At 38.5% G+C, this 23,264-nt stretch overlaps 1 protein-coding gene across 1 annotated transcript in view; it reads right to left on the bottom strand.

The window, feature by feature from the left end:
- cdkal1 (CDK5 regulatory subunit associated protein 1-like 1) overlaps positions 1 to 23,264 on the bottom strand; it is a 244,967-nt gene that overhangs the window by 141,419 nt on the left and 80,284 nt on the right. The window contains exon 7 of the mRNA XM_031751788.2: positions 19,588 to 19,708. Coding sequence (XP_031607648.1) covers positions 19,588 to 19,708 — 121 coding nt within the window. The remainder of the gene's footprint in view (positions 1 to 19,587; positions 19,709 to 23,264) is intronic.

Genomic DNA, 23,264 nt, shown 5'->3' with positions numbered 1-23,264 from the left:
GGAATGGTGGATTAGTTAATCCTGATAGTTTCCACTATCCAGTGAGTAATGTTGTGAAGCACCTCAGGGGGAAGGTGGGATCATCTGTAATATGGTAACATTTTTTTACATAATCGATATACAAGAAGTGATATATAAATATGTTCCGTAGAGGAAAGTTCAGCTGACCCTGTTCTTCCTCTGATGGTTCGTAGTTAAATACTGGATCACATTTAAACCAGTGATAACAAAAAAAGCTTAACCACAGTTTATTACGGAGCAGATACACTACAACTTTACAAAGCTGAAATTCTTTGTCAAAAATAAGTAACACGCAATAACCTAAAGATGATAAAAAAAAAGGTCATTCTGTTACAGCTACATGTCGATCCACTTGTTCCACTGCATTTGTTGGACCATCTAACACCTTGCACACTAAAATGCAACAACCCCTCTCTTATAATCGTTTTGACATTCATTTAAAATAGCAGAAGAATTTTCAATGACACAAATCACCACAACGGGAAAAGAAAACGGAGCTATCCATCCATCCATCTCTCCTTCTCAGAGTATTGCTTTGCTGAGGGCACTAAAGATGGCAGCTAGGTCACAGGACCTTGCTGTGGAGAAAACACAGACAGATGGGACCCCGTGTGCGTGCACACACACCGACACAGACACACACACACCACCAGGGGGTCAATCCATCTTAATGTGATCAGGCCCAGCTGAATGGATCACACCAACATTAATCTCAAGAGACAGTCAGTGGCCTGCTTGTGTGTCTGTGTGTATTTGCATCAGTAATGTGCAATGTGTGTGCGTTCGTATGGCTGTGTTCAAGTGTGCTGCTGTTGCTGAACATTTGTCCAGTATCACAACAATGCATTAGCGGTTTCGACTTCTCCATTAGCCAGGACGGTCTGTGACAACTCGTCAGCACCCTTAGACCAACGGTGAGCGCAACAGAGGAGCCTGTGTCCGTCACTCACTGTGGCAGGCACATGCACGCCTTCACTTTGTATTAAAGTTGCGATGGATGATAAATGATTTGAACTTATACGATTTTAAAGTTGCTTTTACCATTCAGGAAAACTAAGCAGCTGCAGTGACGTAAAGACACACTTTGATAATTAAATCCAAATATTTCTCAGCCTACTTTATATCTGTCCTCGCTCCCTCTTCTGTTTTGTCCCAGTTAATTAAACCACAGAGGTAGCTGTTGTACCTGACAACAGTGTAGTTCATCAATGTGTTACAATGAGAAAGGTTACCTCCCCAATGTGCGTGTGTGCGTGCGTGCGTGCGTGTGAGATGAAGACGGAGAGATTATTGTGTGGTTGCAGCCTTGAAAAGGTAACAAAGGGAGGAAAACCCTGAGGTTCCTCTATACATTTGTAAGCCTGCCTCAATACACACACACACACACACACACACACGCACACAAACAAAGTACAGTTCCCTTCGGGAAGGCTCCCTTGTGCTGCATATTAAGAACAAGAAAATCATTTCTCAGTGATAAGTATTTAGAATCTAGACATTAATTAGAAAGCTACACATTAATTAGAAAACAGCCATCGGTGTGTACGTGTGTTCATCGGAGCTCGTATTGTGCCAGCTTCAAAACGCAATTATGAAAACAAAGCTTAAACTGCGAGGGGAAGTCTGAGCGCCATGCAAATTGTAAAGCAAGATTAGTCATTGCGCTTATTGTTGAGACGGGGAGACGGTGAAGTGGGTATATTAGCAAACAAAATCTCCAAACTGCTGTTATATGGCTGAACAATGCCTCGAGCCTGTAAGTTTGCTGTTAGTGTCATCTCAAAGTCAAAGTGGAGGTGGAGAAATAATATGGAGTCAAGGAACAAAGACTGCTGACACAATGAAGTTAAGACCTATTAGGAGCAATGAATAGAGGGGTTATTAGTAATTTAGAAAAAGATTGGCAGTTAAAACCCATTTCAAGTTGCATGGGAACTGCACGCACACCGATGATCTTGTGTAACTCATATAAAAGGCAATATTCGTTACATCAAATATTATTAGGAGCTCTAATCATAAGGGTTTGGGATTAAGCTAAAATTACAGCGCTAATATCGTGTTGTGGCGCTTAGTCAATGGGGGTTAAGTGGAGTTGCGACGGTGGGTTTGAAACATTTTGTCTTGATGGCAATAGAAGACTAAACACAAATGACACAACAGAGGTTTTACTTCGTTTTTCAAAAGTGTAAATTTGTGCGAACACTTTTCTACGGTGGCTCGCTGTGTATTAGGTAAAAAAAAAAAAAAAAAAATCAATATAGTAAAAGTTTTTGCATCAATATTTCACATGAGGATTGGTTGTTTTTGCGTATTTGTGTGTGTGCATGGATTTCAGTGAGCTTCCTTTCATCTACAAGTGTGTGCTCTAATGCAGCTGGGCCCCGTTTCTCTCAGTGTTCAATCCAGCCTTTGTTCATGAACTCTCGAGTTCTGTTATCGAGTCTCATGTTCCCCGTGTTAAATACTGAAAGAGCTCTGTGTGCACGTGTGTGCATTTTAGAAAATGTGTCACATGTTGACCCCGCTTTTCTACTACAGCAGCTTTGCTTGTTGTTTTGACTGAAAAAAGTCAGCATGTGTATGTGTGTGAGAGCATGTGCGCTTGTCTCTGAAACCACATCTCCACGTCCACATAGTAGCTGTGTTTTCCCAACTTCTTGTTTTGTCTGTAGTCTGACCTCGAGACGGTGTTTGTACTAAAGTCAACCAGCCCATTGTTGCTGGAAAATAATGGTGCGATATTTGTTTATTTTTGAACTCACTGATAAAGTGTCACGTGAAGATACGCTATGAGATTAGGCCTACAGTCAGGCTGACTGAGTCAGTACTTGGTCAGGTAATCGGCTCACTTCTCTGGCTTACTAACCACTTTGCACTCTAACTTACTTGATTTTTAAGTCCCCTTTTTTGCTGATGATCTAAATGCTGAGCTCACTCATACAGTAGGTAGATTGAGAGGTCAGAAGGATCTGCACACAGTAATAACCGTCAACTGACAGCTTGTTTTGCTGACTTACTACTTCATGCAAGTCACTAGACAAAACAGTGGTTGGAGACTGCAGGTCGCCCGAAATGATTGTGACCGTTTGCAATGAACTTGTGATCTTGTTGCTTTAAGTTGATGAGCAGGTCTGCAACCACTTGCAAACAGCTGCCATCTTCAAAGCAAGTTTGATGTGTCAAGGTGATAAAACGGCAAGACGGAACCAGTCTGCTATCAGTCTGCAAAAGAACTGCATCAAGTTGGCAAATTACATGTAATGTGTTTGTGTTAATATGGTGTAAGTTGTCTACATATACATAAATTTAAACTAAACAAAATTCACATTAACTACTTACATTTAGAGTTCAGCTAGAACCTCACATTTGAAACAGAAATTCCTCCACAAACCTTGCTTTCATATTGGAATAAAACCAGAATAGAACCAGATGACAACCAGTTGGGTTGAGTTCCCTGTTACAGAGAGATGCACTACAGATTGACTAAAACATGTTGGCAATGTCTCTAACTACACATTAAAGAGATATTATTTTCAAATGCAGTCAATGTGCAACAGAATTTTTTCTTCATTCTGACTGAATCATCAAGGAGTGACTAGTCAAGTTGATATTTCAAATGCCTTAAAGTGGACCTATTATGCTCATCTTTATTTTCTACCATGTATATAGTGTGATGGTTACTCACATAAAACATGGCTAAAGCTTCAAACAGTAAAACAAGGATCAATGTGAAAAGTTAAAGCTCTACATGAACATGTTTCAGACCGTTTGGTTTTTTCTTCCTCTTGGCTCTGTATGACATCACTAAAAGTCAATATCTGTTTAAAGCACATGAATCGAGGGGCTTCAACAAAGCCCAGTCTAAGATAAATAAGGATAATTTTAAATTGTAAATCATGCAAAGCTACTCTAATCAAATCCACAAATAAAAATATGCAGCTGGAAATGTGCATAACAGGTCCACTTTAAAGCTCTTGTCATTTTATCAATCGTGGCTCAACAGTTGGGAGTTCGCCTTCCGAGCCCCCACTTGGACAGTCTCGGTCGTTGTGTCCTTGGGCAAGACACTTCACCCGTTGCCTACTGGTAGTGGTCAGAGGGCCCGGTGGCGCCAGTGTCCGGCAGCCTCGCCTCTGTCAGTGCGCCCCAGGGTGGCTGTGGCTACAATGTAGCTTGCCATCACCAGTGTGTGAATGGGTGAATGACTGGATGTGTAAAGCGCTTTGGGGTCCTTAGGGACTAGTAAAGCGCTATACAAATACAGGCCATTTACCATTTTACCATTTTACATCCAGCAGAATCTTTATATCAGAGGATGTAAAGGAATTATTGAGACCTTTTAAAATAGTTGGGTTTTTTCTGAATTAAGAGTTTTCAAAAGGATTCCAGTTCCTAAACAGTTTATTACAAACGTACCCACTCTCTTCTTAAACTCCATTCCTCTAAAGCAACAAAACAAAATGACTGGACTGGACTGGACTGGACTGCATGTGTACACACCACTACAGATAATGTAGTGGAAATTACCTCATTACTGGGCTGGTGTTTCTTATTGACAAAAAGTTGCTACTTGAGTCACAAATCTTCTCTAAAATAGTCACTCGTGTGTGTGGTCTGGGTGTTGCTCAGATTGTAGGGATGTAAATTTGTTTACACAGTCACAGTATGTCAATGTGTTTTCCTTAGGAGGATAAAAAAAGCAAGCTCCTGTAATGTCTGTCATCAAATTTTTAGGTGAAGACATGTTGTTAAGGTTGAAGTAAGCTTAAGGTTTGACATGTAGTAGTTATGGTTAAAGCTCCAGAACATTTCTAACTGAACGTAATGCCCCCTGAAATCATGGATACACTAATAAACTACTGTGTGTATGTGTGTGCACGAGTGTGTGTGTGTAAATTGTGTTTGCCTGTGACACATTGGGACTAATTCAGTTACTCAGGGGTTCTGTAGCATAATACCTTGTAATGACACACAATCTCATTTTGTCCAAGGAGACACATCAATCTTTTGGATTTACTGTGGGGAGCACAGTCTGTCCTGGTGAGTGAGTGTGGAGAATAGTGTACGGAGTGTGTGTGTGTTTGTCCTGAGCATATATTTGTGTGCTTGTGTGTTAAGCAGTGGGAAAGAGGGAAATGGAATAAAGTGTTCAGACCACTGGAGCTGAAAACTACCCATACATTGGTTTGATAAACAGCAGGAGAGGCCACTGTGGTACACAGCTAGAAGAAGTGTGCACATATGTGTGTGTGTGTGTGTGTGTGTGTGTGTGTGTGTGTGTGTGTGTGTGTGTGTGTGTGTGTGAGCCTGTCTGCATATGGTCGTGTATGTGTGTGTCTCAAGAATGAAATAGAAAAAGAAAATGAGAATTCCGTTGTGGAGGTGTATGTGCGTGTGTGTCTTGTGCTGAAGTGCAAAATCAAAATGAGATTGTGTGTATATTGGGCATCCATGCGTCTCTGCGACTGTTCACACATATGTACGTGAGAAGAAAACCTTTTGTAAACACCCTTCATTCTGCTGTAATTCCACTTTTCTGAAGCACATCAGCACATTTTCTCCATCTTTTGTTGCTGCTTGACATGATGCATTTTCACTTCTGCTCTTTCAAGAGAAAAACAACACAGAAAAGAAAAGATGAGATCACTGACCAACGGCAAACAAAATGAAAATGCAGTCAAGCGGCGCGGTCCAACGTGGTTTTGTTGTACGATGTGGAAGAGATATGCACCGATATCATGCAGAATGACGGAATATTAGAGTCTGAAGTTAGAGAAAATATACCTGCTTTGATTATTAGGTAAAAGAAAATTATGTATAGGAGAAGGAAAAGGGAAAAACAGACGTTGATCTCGTGTCCCATTAACTTCCATGCTGTTGCTATGAAACTGAAATTTCAAAACATAAGTCTTTTTAAGTTATCGAATAACTTCGCTAGTGAGCTTGCATCTCTCCATCTTTTCTTTTTGTGTGTCACACTCACCATTAAAGCAGAGACTTATCTATAACACCAACACCTGTATTCTTATTGTAACATTAGCATTATTAAGTGCCTATTTTTGGCTGTTTCCTTATTTAAAGGGGAATAAATAAATACAAATAACATTTAATAAAAATAATAATGTTTGCCTTATGCCCGATGCCCCACCTGATCCAACCCCACAGGGATTCGTGTCTTCTCCCAGGATCGCACCGGGGATCTTTCGATTATGCTACTCCCAAGTGACAACCCTTATTATAAAGTGCGCACCCAATGACCTTTGCTATGACGTTTTACCTTGCTTAGTCAAGGAATGTGCCATATAAATACATAAATAAATCATAATGACTTTGATTGATCTGCAAAGACAAACAGTTAAGAGGACTAAGAAAAGAAGCCAAGCACGGAGGAAGCTCTGAAAGTGAAACACGCCAATCACATGCTGATGACTGTCATTTCTCTTCTTGAAATAGGACCGGCATGATAATTCAACGTCAAAATTAGAAAAGCGAACTGAGAACTAAGAGTTAAAAATACACATAAGTACAAAAGCTGTTTTTTGCACTGTTTTTCAGACGACTTATCACAGCGACACACTACAGATGGCAAAATTTAATGACAGAAATGACCATTTTGAGCAGACTGGAATTAAAATGATCACTGAAGACTAATTTAAAAGTAATCCTATCAGACACAGAGGATGATATAACTTCTAAATATTAAAAAAGGGTTTTTTTTTCTGATTTGCTTGGCAATTTAATATTTACTGGGGTGGCAATATTCTTAATATTGAAATATTAAGACGGGCAGCACATGCTCAAAAACTTTTGCACAAATTTTACTGAAACAACATTGAGACACAAGCAAACAAATTAAACCATAGAATAAAATTCACATCACTTTCTGTTTAAATAAGAAACACCTGCCATCCAGCACCTGTATGCAGCTTTTTTGTTTCAAGTAGCTTGCATTGTTTGTTGTTGCTAGCTGACATGCACGAGTTCAGAACTGGCCAGTGGACCACCTCAATCCGGCCTCCAATATCCTCCAACCTTAACAACCCTTCCAAAAATAAAAAAAATACCCTTAAACCAAGTCTCCACCTGCAGCAGCTTCTGTTAGGGCGGCCTTCCAACTCACACACAGCAGATCAAGGACTACCATACCCAGGTGCACTTAAAAACAGCAGGGTTGGAGCGTGTCAAACTGTGGGATGAAAGCATCTGAGGACTGCCTGTAGTTTCTTCCCTCGTTTAGTTTTGACTAAAGAATTTAGACCTTCATTCTGATCCGTCCTTGTTACTCAGGGATACGTAATGTCAAAAACAGGAGTCATAAAGTGATGTTGTATCTGCAGCTTAACATCTGAGTCCTAACCCTGCTCTGAGGCTAATTGATTTTCTGTGCACCGAGACATTAGTGACCCCATATTTACCCCACTCTCAGCTGGCTAAAGCGTTGTGCAATACACCTTAGACACAATGGTTAACACAAATCTACGTGAAGGTCAGCACTAAAGTTGATAAGGCCTATTATTCCACTGTGTCGGCTCGGAGAGGGGACACAAATCACAGGAAACAAGGAGGCTAACACACAGGGGGCCTCGAGGATAACACAAATATGTTCACAATGCACTCTAACATACATTCTTTTTACATGCTCATCTGGCTTTGTTTACATTGTGTCTGTGTGCATAGCGTAGGTGTATTTTGCTACACTGATTGTGGTTGATTATATAAATACATAAATGAAAACAGCAGATAACAAAATAGAAAAAAAATACTGTTTTTTTTCCTTGAGATTATTTGTATTCGGCTTTAATAAAGCATCTAAAACAGTCACGTGAAACGTTTTAATCATCCATTCAAATCCCTGACAATGGATTCATGCGATATTCAACACAGTAATAGGAAGATAAATTAGCTTTCTGTTAAGTAGATAAGAACATTACTATTAATGTCAGGAGGTGAAAAGAAGAAGAAAAGAGAGAAATCAGGGACTGGATAGAAAGCAGTGAAGAAAAGAGAGAGAATAAATTGGTGTACAAGTTCCAAGGTTATCCATTATAGTCCCTGGACTGAGAAGAGCAGCAGCTACAAGAGGAAGAAATGTTTACTCTCCTGTAACAAAAACGAAAAGCACTGAAATTTATCATGCATTCAATTTTCTGATCCTCTGATCTACTTGAAGCCCATTGTAAACCTAATCTGCGGGCATCCGACCGACTATTTTTGCATCATTAATTATTTTAATTGAGATCTATAAATTAAAAAATGCACCATCATTCCATTGTAATATTTTGTTTCACAGTTTTTTGACAACTCTTGATATTAGCAGTTCAACTTCAAACTATTTGTTGCAAAGGACGAAAAGCCAGCACAGCACTAAGTCGTCACGGTGCAGTCAGCCAATTCTTCAAATGTGTTTCAGAGAGCTTTGAAACACATTTGAAACACAGCCTAGTGTTGCTGCCTATTCTTCTATATCATCCCGTCCACCTATTGGTCTGCTGGGAGGAATGATACAGTTAGTTATTGGTTAGAGGTTAGAAGACGAGATCATGTGCACCTGACTTTAACACGCTGCAATCTCAATGACAGAGATAACTGCCAGAAATGCAACTAAACAGAGAACGGGGAAGAGACAGCTAATGAAACGTAATGAGCTGTAACAGCGGAACAAAGGACTTTTTTATGCCTGGAATCTAATGGCAAAGGTTGATACAGACACAGCAAGACACACACACACACACTTAATGACCCATTCTGTGCAAGTGGCTGTAAATTCCTGTTTATGACACTGAAGCACCACATCTGAACTTGCTCACAAAAGGGTTTTGAACACACACACTTATATATGTCCCCAATGTTTAATCAGAATTTGACACCCAGTACCAATGTCTTGTTTATTTGCCTGTTCTTTTTTGTTAATTTCCTTTTTTTCAGGGAAATTTTTCATTATATACAAAGTTTACTACAAACACATTTTTCAGCCCTTCGATGTATCGCTGAATGATCACATATTAAATCATAAAATTTTTTGAAAATACATCCCAAATAAAAGGCTCGCAAAGCTGATGAGACACCAGATAATGGTATGTAATTAAGTTGGCCACTATATTTAAAATAGTGTTTAAAAATCCAAAAACAATCAGTGTCAGATTTTCAATCCATGTAAAAACAATTCAAAAACAAATAATGAGGAGGAAAAATTATACCAATTAAAGAGCACAAGAAACAACATGAAGTCAACATCAAAAATATAAGGAGCAACAAGATCTTATTCAAAAACTCCAAAAGTTAAGAGTGTGTGTATTTCCAATATTCTTTTTTCTTCATTCCCACGTCTATTGCCTCCATTGCTTCACCACAAGGTGTGAAAAAGCCTCGGTTGATGAACATCCAAGTTCTCAAGGTTTGAATTACATGGAATAAGAGGCAGATGACACTATCATCTATACCATCGCTAAAGCTTACAGAGAATGGTCCAACAAAGAGAAAATATCCAGTCAGTATCAGTTCTCTGAGTGAAAATACCTCGTTGATGTCAGAAATCAGAGGAGAATAGACTGAATGTTTGAGCTGACCGGGATATAAGCACTCATTGGAACAACAGTATACTTTTAGAACTAAAATATGCAGAAGAGCATCTCTAAAAGCACAGAAGATTCAAGCAGATGCTTGGATATATTGTGCATGATGATGGCTCCAGCAGTATAAGACCAAGAGCCAGTCAGCTAAGAACAGGAAGATGAGGCTATAATTCACACATGCTCACCAAAAACTGGACAAGAGAAGACTAGAAAAATGTTATCCAGCCCAATGAGTCTCTTCTGCTGCAACATTAAGATGGTCAGAGGGTCAGAATTTAACATCAACATCATGAAAGCACGGTCCATCTTACCTTATGTGGTAATAAGGTGGTGTAACGGTTTGGTGGATATTTTCCTTTCATACATTGGGCCCATTAGTATCAATTAAGCATTATTTAAATGCTACAACTTGAGTGAGTATAGTTGCTGACCATGTCATCCCCTATGACCACAATGTACCCATTTTCTGATGGCTGCTTCCATCAGCACTTTCGGGATGTGGCGGAAAAGAAGATTCACATCATGAATGTGCAACAACTGTGAGACGCCATCATGTCAATATGGACCAAAATCTCTGAGGAATCTTTTCAGCACTTCCTTGAATCTATGTTATGAATAATTAAGACAACCCTGAAAGCAGAGAGGGGCCCAACCCACTACTAACAAGTGACAGCAAAAGTAGCCAGTGAGTATATATTTGCAATACAACATGCATAATATATACGACTCCCAATGTTTGGAAGTGTGAAAGTGAATCCAACTAAAATCCAAAATCGGAAGCAAAATGAAACTAAACTAAAATAAACCTACAAATGATATAAGGATCAATATCACAGGAACATGGTGGAACTTTCACAATAAAATTATGTAGCTAGTCAAGACAACTAAAAGTAACTGTGCTATTGGCCAAGAAGAAATCGAACAATGTTTCTTTAATACAAAGCCGAGGCTACGTATGGCCTAGCTGGACTATGGTGAATGTATTCTGATGAGATGAAATTAACTTGGTGGGGGGAAAAAGCCAATCTAATGTGGATTTAACAGGAGCAAATGAAATTAATATACAACTTAATGAAACTAATATTGTGAATCAATTTGAACACAAAATTACATTTTCATAGGTACTCCCAGGTGAGTCACTGTGCCAGGCTTTTGGTAAGATTAGCAATAATAAAGCAAAGAGGATGGTTCCCTAGGTTCATCTACAAGACCCAGAATAAAATTACCATGTGCAAAATAATTTATTTATTTCTTCTTCTTTTGGGGAGGGGGGTGTTTGTTTGTTTGTTAATTTGAAAATATGAACTCTTAAGGTCAAAGTTCTAAGGCTCAGAGTCGTCTAATTGTTGAGGTTTTCGCTGTATTGTTGTAGTGTCTTTGCCCTAAGCACCTTGAGATAACTGTAATCTGGTGCTTTGATTTACTACATGTTGGAGGCCATTCTAAAATTCAAAATAGCACTAGTAAAATTCTAAGAAAAAATATCTCAATACATGACAAAAAAAAAAAGCATGGGGATATCAACCGGGTTTAAGACACGTTCAGTTTTTAAACCCTAAATTATACGAGATTTGCAACTTTTCAAAGATCTGTGGAAGCCCTCCACCCTGAAGCATGACACCTACTTGACATTTGGCAAGAATAGAAGAGAGCGCCCTCAATGAATGCATCCCACGTGTTCATATAAAAAGACAAATTGGCAACAAACTCGAGACATTTAAAGCTACACGAATGAAGACACACACACATAAATGATTTTGAGTGTTCTCTTTAGTTATTTAAAAAAAAAAAGTGAATGTGAGTGCCTGTGTCCCACACAAGGATTTCTCTGTTTTAACAGCTGACAAATGTCACCAGTGATGTCATCAAGACCTCAGACGAATAATTACAACTGATCATCCAAAACCAGAAAACATAAAGGACACATTTTGTCTTCTTTCCATTACACCCCCAAACACACACAAGCGCACGTCAAATTACTGACAGCAGTGGCTGACCAGCTCATACAAAAGCGCATATTAAGCTTGGATTTTGAGTAACATAAGTGTTATCTGGAAGAGATTTGGTCGATTCACCCAATCAAATATTTGAATAATCCACTATTCTACTGAAGCCGTTTTGGTTAAAAACAAGAGGATTTATTTGTTGCTAACCCAACCCTGTGAAAAACAACAGCGAGATCATCTGGATCAGACACAGGCCTCCTGCTGGCAGGAGGTTCCAAGAGACTGACATCTGCACACCCATACTGCAACACAAAGCCAGAAACACAATTCATATACAGTGGTGTGAAAGTGTTTGCCCCCTTTCTATTTTTTCATATGTTTGTCCCGCTTACAGTAAATGTTTCAGATCATCAAACAAATTTAAATATTAGACAAAGATAACAGAAGTAAATACAAGATGCAGTTTCTAAATGAAGGTGTTTATTAAGGGGGAAAAAAAGTGTATGAAAAAGCAACTGCCCCCTAAACCTAATAAAAGGTTGGGCCAACCTTAACAGCAACAACAGCAATCAAGCTTTTGTGATAACTGCCAATGAGTCTTTTATGGTGCTGTGGAGGAATATTTGCACACTTATCTTTGCAGAATTGTTGTAATTCAGCCACATTACAGGGTTGTAAAGCATGAACCGCCTTTTTAAGGTCATACCTCATACCATATGTCAATCAGATTCAGGTATTTGACTAGGACACTCCAAAGTCTTCATTTTGAGTTTCTTAAGCCGTTCACAGGCGGACTTGCTGGTGGGTTTTGGATCACTGTCCTGCTGATCAGAATTGTTGTGCTTCAGCAATTCTTTTTTTTTTTTTTTTTTTAATAATTTTCCCTTTATACAAAACAAAACAAAGATCAAAACAGAAACAATAAAAGAAAGAAAAAACCCCCCCCAAAACAAACAAAAAAAACAAAACAAAACAAAAAAACAAACAAACCAAAAAAAAAAAAACAACCTCAAAGCAGATCAAAGAAAAACCCCATAATGAGCAATCTGAGACATGTAGACGGGAAACTGATACAGTATATATAATTCGGTCTACCAATCATTTACATATATCTCCTGACAAACTCAACCCGCCAGTGAAGTGGGGTTGTGCCTATCAGTATGGTTTTCTTCAGATCATCAGGTAAGTAATCCAATAGCGGCGCCATATATCCCAAAAAATATCATCATTGCCACTTAATTTTGCACTCAGTCTTTCCATTGGTAATACTCTAAAATTTCTTTATACCACTGAGTTATTGTTGGTGGTTTTCATTAATCCAATTAAAAGAATACATTTTCTTGCCAAAAACAGTAGTTTGCATAGAAGTATATGCTTGTTTTTATCTGGAAATTTGTTCGAAATTGGCAGCCCCAATAGATACTGAGCTGGATCTCTTTGTATTCTGCTTTTAAATATCCCTTTTAGTTCTTTAGTTACACAGAGCCAGAATTTTGAGATTTTTGAGCAAGTCCAAAGACAGTGCCGTAGGGACCCCAAGCGCAGATTTACATTTAATACATTGTGCAGACCTGCTCGGATCAATTTTATTCAGAAAAATAGGTGTTCTATGCTGTCTATGTAAAATTTTATATTGAATTTCTTTAAATCTGTTACTAAGAAATAAAGAATGCACAGATTGTATGGACTCACTCCAGGCATGATCATCACACTGACACTGGAGGTCACCCTCCCAGCTCCTAATCAGTTTTCCAATATTGTGTTTATTATAACCTTGTAGTACATTATAAAACTGTCTTATAGTACTATTATCTGCACTTAAATGTAGGAAGAAATTTTCCATGGGTCCTAGTTGCATTGTATTATGCAAAGCATCATGACATGAAGTAATTAGGTGGCGAGCCTGTAAAATGCAAAAAATCCGTTTGATGTATAGTATATTTCTTTTGGACCTGCTCAAAAGACATACAAACATTCCCATCAAACAGATCACCCACCACACGTATTCCAGCACCAAACCATCTCTGAAATACTGCACTTTCCATTCCCGGTGTGAAGTGCTGATTATTTAAAAAGGTGTTATATAACTAAGTATAGGATTACTTTCAGTGTATTTACTCATATCACGCCATGTTTTAAATAAGTATCAATCATTACTTTATTATGTTTTTATTATATTTACTCACTAGTTCACTTAGAAGATTAAATGGCTGACATGTCCAGGCTTCAAGGGGATCATCTGTGTCTTTTAGATATGTGTGGATCCATTCATGTATAACTCTACTATGACATGACCAGTTATACAGCAAGATGTTGGGAAAGGCAAGACCCCTTTATCTTTGGGCAGCTGTAACGTTTTCATACTTAATCTGGGTTTCTTACCTCCAAATAAACCTTGACATATCTTTTTCAATTTCTTTTACAGTTTTTTAGTAAGAGTTATTGGGAGCATTTGTAGAGGATATAAAAGCCGGGGCAACACATTCATTTTAATTAAATTTATTCTTCCCATCCAAGAGACCGGAGATCCATCCATCTGGAAAGGTCTTTTTAATACTGTTACGAACTATGTCTATGTTCTGTTTCAATATACCTCTTATATTAGGTAAATGTGTATCCCCAAGTACTTAAATCCCGAACCCGACCAGGTAAATGGGATATTACATGTCCTGGGCAAATTTCCTAGTGGCAAAGCAATAGTTTTATTCATATTAACCTTATACCGGAGAGATATCCAAAAGTTTCTATAATAGATAATACAGAGGGTATAGCATCCTGGGATTAGTGACAAACAGCAGAACATCGCTCTGCGATAGTAGAATTTTAAATTCAACTCCTTGTATTTGGTATCCAGATATACTTTGATTATTTCTAATGGCCTCTGCCAGTGGTTCAATAACTAAAGCAAAAATTAATGGGGAAATCGGGTCCCCTGTCTTGTTGATCTCTGTAAACCGAATTCTGAGGATTTAATACCATTTACTATAACAGATGCTCTTGGGGTGACATATAACAGTCTGATCATGTCTATAAACCCCCTGCCCAGGCCAAATTTCTCCATCACAGCAAACATATAAGTCCACTCAACGCGGTCAAAAGCTTTTTCCGCATCTAGTGATACAACAAGTCCTTGTGTTTTGGTTACCTCAGAGTGTTCTATAATATTCAATAATTTTCTTATGTTTGTAATTGATTGTCTATTCTTGATAAAGCCCGCCTGATCTGCCTTAATAAGTTTAGGTATATAATTTTCTAGTCTATTAGACAATATTTTAGACAAAATTTTGCTGTCAACATTTATTAAACTAATTGGGCGATAGGAAGCACATTGATCAACTGGTTTATCCTTCTTATGGAATAGCGATATATTTGCAGAGTACAATGTATTGGGAAGACTTCCCTTTTAATAGAATGCAGATACATATTTAAAAGAGGTATAGCTACTTGATCCTGGAAAACTTTATAGAAGTCTGGACCAAAACCATCTGGGCCCGGGCTTTCCCTCGTTGCAGAGATTTAATTGCTGTCAGCACCTCTTCTTGTGTTATTTGTTCCCCAAGACGAGCTCGATCACCTTCAGACAAAGTTGGTAGATTGAGTTTATGTAAAAATTTTGGGTGTCACTTAATGTGGCTGTATTTTCAGATATATATAATTGTTTATAAAATTTTCCATTAATTTAACCAATTTATTATTTTCGATTGATTCTGTCCTCTTTCATCTTTCAGAGATGATATAACATGAGATTCTAGTTTCCCAGCAGCCAAACGCGCCAATAACCGCCCTGGTTTATCTGCCAACTCAAACAGCCTGTGCTTAGCATAGAATACGCTGGCCTCTGCTTTTTCAGTCAGTAACTGATTCAGAGCTGATCTAGTGACTTCTATTTTTTTCAGTACTTCAGGTGAAAAATGTATTTTGAGGGAGTGTTCTAGATCTGCTAATTTTTTTTCCAGGTCCATTTGATGTGTTAAAGATTCTTTCTTTTTCGCTATGCTGTATGAGATTATAGCGCCACGTAGGTAAGCCTTCATTGTCTCCCAAAGATTAGAAGGATTTGTGTTTTCATTATCATTTGTCTGTAAAAAGATCAACTTGTTCTTTTATATAACTCAAACGCAGAGTTATCTAAAAGTGATGGATTTAATCGCCAACTACGTAGAGTTGGGTGAGCTTCCGGGTGAGATATTTAAATGAACATCTGAATGATCGGAGAGTATCGCGTGCCAATATCACAGATAGTAACTCTGTTAAGGACCTCCCTCGAGACAAGGAAATAATCAATACGGGAATAACTCTTATGTGGATTAGAATAAAAGGTATAATCTTTTTTCCCTGGATGAAGGGTTCTCCAAGCGTCTATCAGCTGCAAGTCAGAACACAGTCCCTTGATAGCTTCTCGCTTTTGGAGACTGAAATTTTTAGATGGTGGATTTTGATCCAATTCTGGGTCCATACTACAATTAAAATCTCCTACCAGAACAGTAAATGTTGTCAGGTTGACAGATATTTCTTTTATAAGTTCTGAGTAAAATTTTCCTGATATACATTCGGGCGCATAAATACAGCCTATCAAAACAGATTCACCATATAAACGCCCTATTATAATAACAAATCTACCCTGATCATCTTTAATACACTTTGTAAGAACAAATGGAGTATTTTTATGAATTAAGATTGCAACCCCTCTCTTACTTGATGAAAAGAGGAAAAGTACACCTGCCCCACCCATTCTCTCTTTAATTTTAGGTGTTCCACATCTGACAGGTGAGTTTCTTGTAGGAGTGCAATGTTAGTTTTCTCCTTCTTAAACCAGGTCAGAATTTTCTTACGTTTAATAACATTATTTATCCCTTTAACATTTAGGGAAACAAACTTTAGATCACTCATTGCAAGATCAGTTTACTTGGTTTATGTATTGTGGTAGCGAAAACATAAGTATCAGCCTTGTAGTTTAACATATAGAACAAATTATGCTCAGATCTGCTCAGACACCAACAAAATATAAACAAAAACAAAAGTCTGGGTACTGAAAATAAAATTCCTGCAATAAACAGTTATATCGTCCCAAAAACAGGGTTAAACCAGTCCCAGAAAATATTTCATGCTCCCGAAGATTGGGAGGACACCTCACCGCGCATGGGCGCACCTTGTACAGAGATGATACACCTCGCATCAACGTATGCGCCTAGCAAACCCCCAACAAGACTTCCCATGCAGCAATAGGTGTTGCCGCATTTCTTCTACTTCTTTTCTTGCCATAGTATCATAATACAACATAGTCACTTAGTGTAATAGTCAGCTGTTCGTCAAACCACTTGAGTCAGAGAACAGTTTTTTTTGTTGTTGTTGTTTTTTTTTTTTGGTTTTTTTGTTTTTTTACTCACGTAATGCTCCAATTGCTGATACCACTTTCAATGCCTCTTCTGCCGAGTCAAAGGAAAATCTTCTGTTTTCATATGTGAAACGAGGGTTGCAGGAAACAGCATCCCAAATCGTATTCCTTTGGTAATCAGCAACTGGCAGGCCTCGTTGAAGTTTCTCCTCTGCTGTCGCACATTCTGTGGTACATCCTGACGAATGGTTATCAGTGCTCCATCAAAGAAAATCTGTTTGTTCTTGCCACTTAAGGCTAACACTTCCCTTTTATCGGTCGGGTAATGGAGTTTCATTATAACCGCTCTTGGTGAGCCTGATATTGGTTCCCCTAAGCTTCTGTGGCAGCGGTCCAGTCGGATCCTCCGTTCTTCGTCTTCATATTAAGAAGAGAGGAAGCCACTTTTCAAAATATGCAATAGCATTCGCCCCTTCCACGCCTTCCTTGACACCAAATATGCGGAGTGCTTCAGCAATTCTGATCAGCTGGTCACACCTGGGAAACTTCACCACTGTTCCATGTTGTTGCCATTTGTGGATAATTGCTTTCAGCTTTAGAAATGGCTTTATAACCTTTTCCACGCTGAAAGATCTCAATTACTTTGTTTCTCATTTGTTCCTGAATTTCTTTGGATCATGCATGATGTCTGACTTTTGAGGATCTTTAGGTCTACTCAACTTTGTCAGACAGGTCCTATTTAAATTGTAAATGGACTGATTCTTACATAGCACTCAAAGCACTTTATACAACTTGTCTCATTCACTAATTCATACATGACTTTTTTCTATGCTTTTCCAATGCAAGTGCTTTCTATCTAACATTCACACACATTCGTTCACACACATCTATATTAAAATATAAGAGCTTAGGCAAGGAAAGTGCTGAAAAACGAAGAAAAATAAACTGTGCAGTTTCAAATATTGTGTCTTTCAGACCAACCAGGAATAAACCAGCTGCACAATGGTGACCAATTTTAAGCAACACTTAGAACATTACAGAAAAGTGCTGTCTCTGATGTGCACACTTGATGGCAGATGTTGCAAAAGACTATGTATTTAATTAAAACAAAAAAAAAGTGTCAATTTAGATGAAAAACAGTGGCCGAACCAGTTAAACGTACAGATTTTCTACGTGAATCAGATCAAATGTGGTCTAAGAAGCTTTACTCTGGAACTGAGCTCTGCAGATTATGAACATCTGAAACACAACCCGCTCTTTAGGAAAGACTCCCACAACTTCTCAGTTGATGCTTTTTAGAATTAAAGCAGTTCTTAACCTTGGGTATTTATCCAATATAATCATGCATGTTGCGTAATAATAACATCACTTTAAACACATTGTTGAGGTGAAAGATAACAAGCCCACAAGTGAGGGAATACAAGAGGCTATATATTTTACTACCACCAACAGCAATGCTAGTGGTTATACATCAAAACTGACACACAGTTGTTGTTAAATGTGTAAGGTAAGAAAAAAAAAAAAAAAAACACATGAGAGCTAAGTTGTTACATATAATGACTTCAGTGACTGCAGACACCATATAGGGGGAACTTTGCTGATAAAACAAATACAGTTAAGCAGCAGCATGATAAGCATGATCTTATCACGTTAAGTGCGAAAATTAGCATAAGAATGCTGCTGCAAGTAGTCCAACAGATTCAAGGAGAAAACTGGTAATTCTAGTAAAATCTTCAATTCCCTCACTGACTGTAATAAATGTAAACACAAGAGGTTCAAAGAAAGAGACGATGCACTGCTGATTATATGAAGTCTTCTTAATGGTGCTTAGGAACAGCTTAAGCTTGTTTACTCGACAGCTAGTTAAAAAGCAGGAGGGCCTGAACACATCTGTACAAGAACAAATGACTGTGTATTTAAGCCTAGAATGCTATACTCACAAAGAGGATTATTGCTTTGGTACAATAGTACTTGGTCTGGGAGTCAAGCCACTAATATATAGACCCGGAAGACATGCATTTGGATGATTGATGGATTATCCTCAGTGGAGGTCCAGCACTAGGAATTAGTCCGTCATAACCCTTTTTAACTAGTCTACTGAGAATATAGCACGTGGGTTAGAGGAGACATATCTGTAAACAACATAAAATTCACCCATAAAGTGCAGCTGTGCAAGTGGATGTAGGTCTCAGAGTCTGTCTGTGTATTTAAGACTTATTTATCCCTTTCTCTGCAATACAATTGACGGATAATCTACAATAATGTAGCTAGCATGTCTGATAACATTTTATATTAATATGCATGACAAAATTTATATAAAATGTAGAAAACTTATTTTTAAATTAGCTAGGAGTGACTTAAAAGGCAAAAGGCATATTGCAGATCATCACAGCGATGATGGAGAAAATAAGTTTTTTTTAATTATGCTTTTGTAATAGTACACCGAGAAGTAACTGAGAGGCGTGTTATTGATAAATACCAATATATGTTCATGAACATACTGAGATTTCATACACACATGCACACCATATGAAGTCATTTAAAATACCCATATTAATTAGGCATAGAGATGCGCTGCTCAAGTAGCTGAGCAACCAGAAAGAGAGAGCACACCGACATGCACATGCAGTAAACTGGGAAGGCAAGAAAACTGTATTCGGTTGTAACATAAATACTTTAGGCTGTGTTTTCTGTTAGTGTCTCCGTGTCCTACCCAGTGTTAATTGAGATGATTTCAATGAGAGGGTTCTTCCTGATCTTGGGGAGGTCCAGTCGAGCTCCTCCAAGTCGTCGGCCTCCATCTTTCTTCTGACCCAACAGACGAACTGAGTGGCCTGAAAACAACAAAAATAAAAATCATCTCACATAATCAAATCATCCTACTAAAACACTGACTGACTATCACACTACTGTCACTACTGCAGATGGATGCAAACGTGTTTAAAAAGACACCCTGAAGTATGTTTGCTGCTGTGCCAAATTGCACTGCTAAAGAGAAAAATAAATACAATATAACGGACGTAAGAAACATTTTGCCCGCATTGGTTGTCAGAGCCCTTGCTCTCTCTTGAGTATGTCTCTCATCAAACTTACAATGCAAACAATGAGATTATATTTGCATACATATATTTTCACCCACAAGCAAAATGCCAAACAGAAATCAAACTTCCATTGTGCAAAATCGACCTCAAATAAATCGCTCTCATCTATTGTGGATAAATTTAGTATGAACAGGACAATGAGGAAAGACATAATAGCAGATCGAAGCACATGCAAACAGGGTTTTTCCTGTCTCAGAAATGGACTTGGGGGCTTCTGACTCTCATTAACACTGTTTTGGGGTTGGGAGGGGTGCTCAGTGTGTGTCCATGCACACTATAAAAGTTGGTATTCAACAAAAAGTAGAACCAAAAAGAACAGACCAATCCTATGCCCAACAACCTCACACAGACTAGGGGTTAACAAACACAATGGATACACAGTAGGAAGAGGGTAATAAGGCCCAGCTGAATACAATTAAGACAATTACAAACGCAGGAAAAGTAAAAAAGGAGGGAACAAAGACACAGAAAGCCACACTGTTTGTCAACATTCAAAAGAAAAAAGGAGGTAAACTAAAAGACTGACCAAGAATAAAGTCACATAATAAAATGGAAAAAACAAACTGAAATGCAGGTGGGGATAAACACGAAGAAATGAAAACAGAAACAAAGAATCGACAAAGAGCATGGTGCACTAATAAGATAAGACAGTATAACCTATGTTATACTTGCACCAAAAACTGATAACATTAGAAATGAAAAAAGGGGATCCTCTACATAAAGAGGGCTACTTTACTCACAGTGAGAAGTAATAGCAATTATTTATATGTGGCTATCATAGTGTCAACCAAGGCAAATGAAAAATCCACAGCTGAGCCTAACAGCTAGTGACGTCTAGCCTTTGGTGTGTGGAAATGGGACGCAGTACTCTCTCTTCTCTAACCGTTTAATAGGCTGCTAGCTAGCTGTGTGCGAGATGGAGGCGCTGAGGGATGGAATTGTCTTCCTGTTTTCATCCGCTATACAAGGGTCTCTTGGGAGGGTGGGTTCAGAGCAGGAAGCATGGTTATCAATCGGTAGATAAAAATGACAATCTGCCCCAGAGGAGGACAAAGAGCCAATCGTTGAGGCATGACTGGTCTTAATATCCCAGTACAAGCAAGGAAATACGAAAACGTCCCTTGTGGAAAACAGCTGGGATTTGGACCACATTTGGCCCCACATTTTTTTTCCTCCCTTGGATCTGTGCGTCCACCCTCAGTCATGAAACAAGGATTGAAAACTCATGCATGTACTAATAATGCCCTGAAACATTTGGAATATGTGAAATGTTAATGGCTACAAAAAGTCACAAGAGTAATTTCGGTGCAGGTTTGTGGTAAAATCTGTTTTTAGAATTCCCTCTCTTTCCATTTTCATATTGAACATTTATTTCTGCACGGTGGGAAAATATACTTACTAAACATAATTGCAAACACAGACTTGTCAGGAAAAAGCAATTACCAGTATGGTGCTGGATTTCCAGATGTTTTTTTTCCCCAAATAATGAGCTTGTCCATTCTAATAAAACTGGAAATTGTCATTCCCCACATACTCCTTTGCTCTCTAATACTGCACAGGACCCCTGTCACTGTGACTACCGCAGAAGACTCGAGAAATAATCTCACTGCCAGCATGGAGTCACTCCAGGAACGTACCCAAAGCCAAATTCAATTTCAGGGCCTAGGGGACCATGAATGGGAAGCAAGAGATAAAATAGCTAATATGACTTGCTGAAGAAAACCAAAGAACGCTTCACTATTTGTCATCTCAATTACAGAGTTTACAGAGGCCAACTGCTGTGATGGGCAACCCTGCATAGTCATAGACACACACACCCCCGTCAACTAATACCACATTTTCTTGTGACTGACTGCCCTCCTCTTCTTCCTTCTGAACTTTCCTCAATCTGTTCTTTTCTTTCCCTTAAATCTAAACTGCTAGAAATGTCCTATCCACTCATAACATCCCACTAAAACACGCCAGAAAAGAGAAGAGAGGAAAGGGAACGATAGATGGATGTGAGGCTAAGATTTGTAGATGCTTGGATGATGATGAAAGATGTGTAGGATAGCCAGATGGATGGTTTGGAGGGAGAGGTAGAACGCTAAAAGGATGACCTTTTGACCTGTGTCTGATGTCTTATAAGCAGAGGGTCTTGTTGAGCTTTCTGGGTTGATTGTAAAGTAGAAGGCAGGAATAGGGGGGAGGTGATGGGAATATATTGAAAAGAGGGGACAGAGGTGGCAGATGAGAAGGACAGGAGGGTTTCATGTTTTTCATTTATCCTTTCAACATAAGTCTTTATTAAATATGTAAGACCGTCTTCGAAAAAGCTGTTTATGTCCTGACCAAATGTCACACAAATCAGTTTTGATGGGAAATTTTCCTCACACACGCATCAAATGCGTGTGTGCTACAACGCCAACATTTCCGAAGAGTGCTTCCCTTAAACGTCATCCAGGTTTTGATGCTTTACAAGGAAGATTTTTTGGTCACATCTAGAGAGGCTCTCTCAGAGCGGATACGATACTCAGAACATCTTCAGATGACTTAAAACATAAGTAAAAGTCCTAACGTTTGTCTTTTGGTACCTGCTCTTCATTTACTTCACTTACTGTCATCTGTCTGCATCTGTTCAACCACACTTCTGCTCGGCAAAAAGGTTATTAATACTGGTGAAATAAGGATCACAAGGTTAGACGGATGCCATATTCTCTGATCTGTAGCTGTACACATAAACTATCCTAACTATGCTTTTTCTACTCCCTGTCTCTGTGTGGCATTCACGCACCAACTATAAACTGTTTCTAAACAATAAATGAATATCAGGTGAAAAAGTACTATCCAAGGGCATATCACAGTGAAAGAATATGAATATTAGAAGTCCTAATAATAAAAAAAAGTCCCAAGATCAGATTATTAGTATCTTTTTTCCATACATTCTTCTTGATTAAAAATATTTTACTCTTTTTGCTCATTTGTTCTTGTGGTGTGTATTTGTCTGTTGAGCATTGCTGAGAATCATAAACCCTGCCCTTGTAAAAATGTGTATCCACGGGTGTCATTAAGGTGTCTTTTTTTGTTTTTGCGTAAATGGAACTGCCAGTGGGCTCGGAATACAAGACGGAGTCAAAGCACGGGTTGTTGTTAACAAGAAATTAACTTCTGGCACAACTAAAACAAATTGATCTGGATAATCAAGCTCGTAACCACAGTAACGCCACCACCAACAAGTAAATAACACTGTATAAGTGAGCATGCACCGACTAAGCCAGGAAGTCAACCTGAGATAACACGACGGGATAAA

This window comes from Oreochromis aureus, linkage group 11 (assembly GCF_013358895.1).
Source record: "Oreochromis aureus strain Israel breed Guangdong linkage group 11, ZZ_aureus, whole genome shotgun sequence".
NCBI classification, from domain to species: domain Eukaryota; kingdom Metazoa; phylum Chordata; class Actinopteri; order Cichliformes; family Cichlidae; genus Oreochromis; species Oreochromis aureus.
The sequence above is the reverse complement of the archived record's forward strand: the minus strand, read 5'-3'. Positions and strand labels throughout refer to the sequence as shown.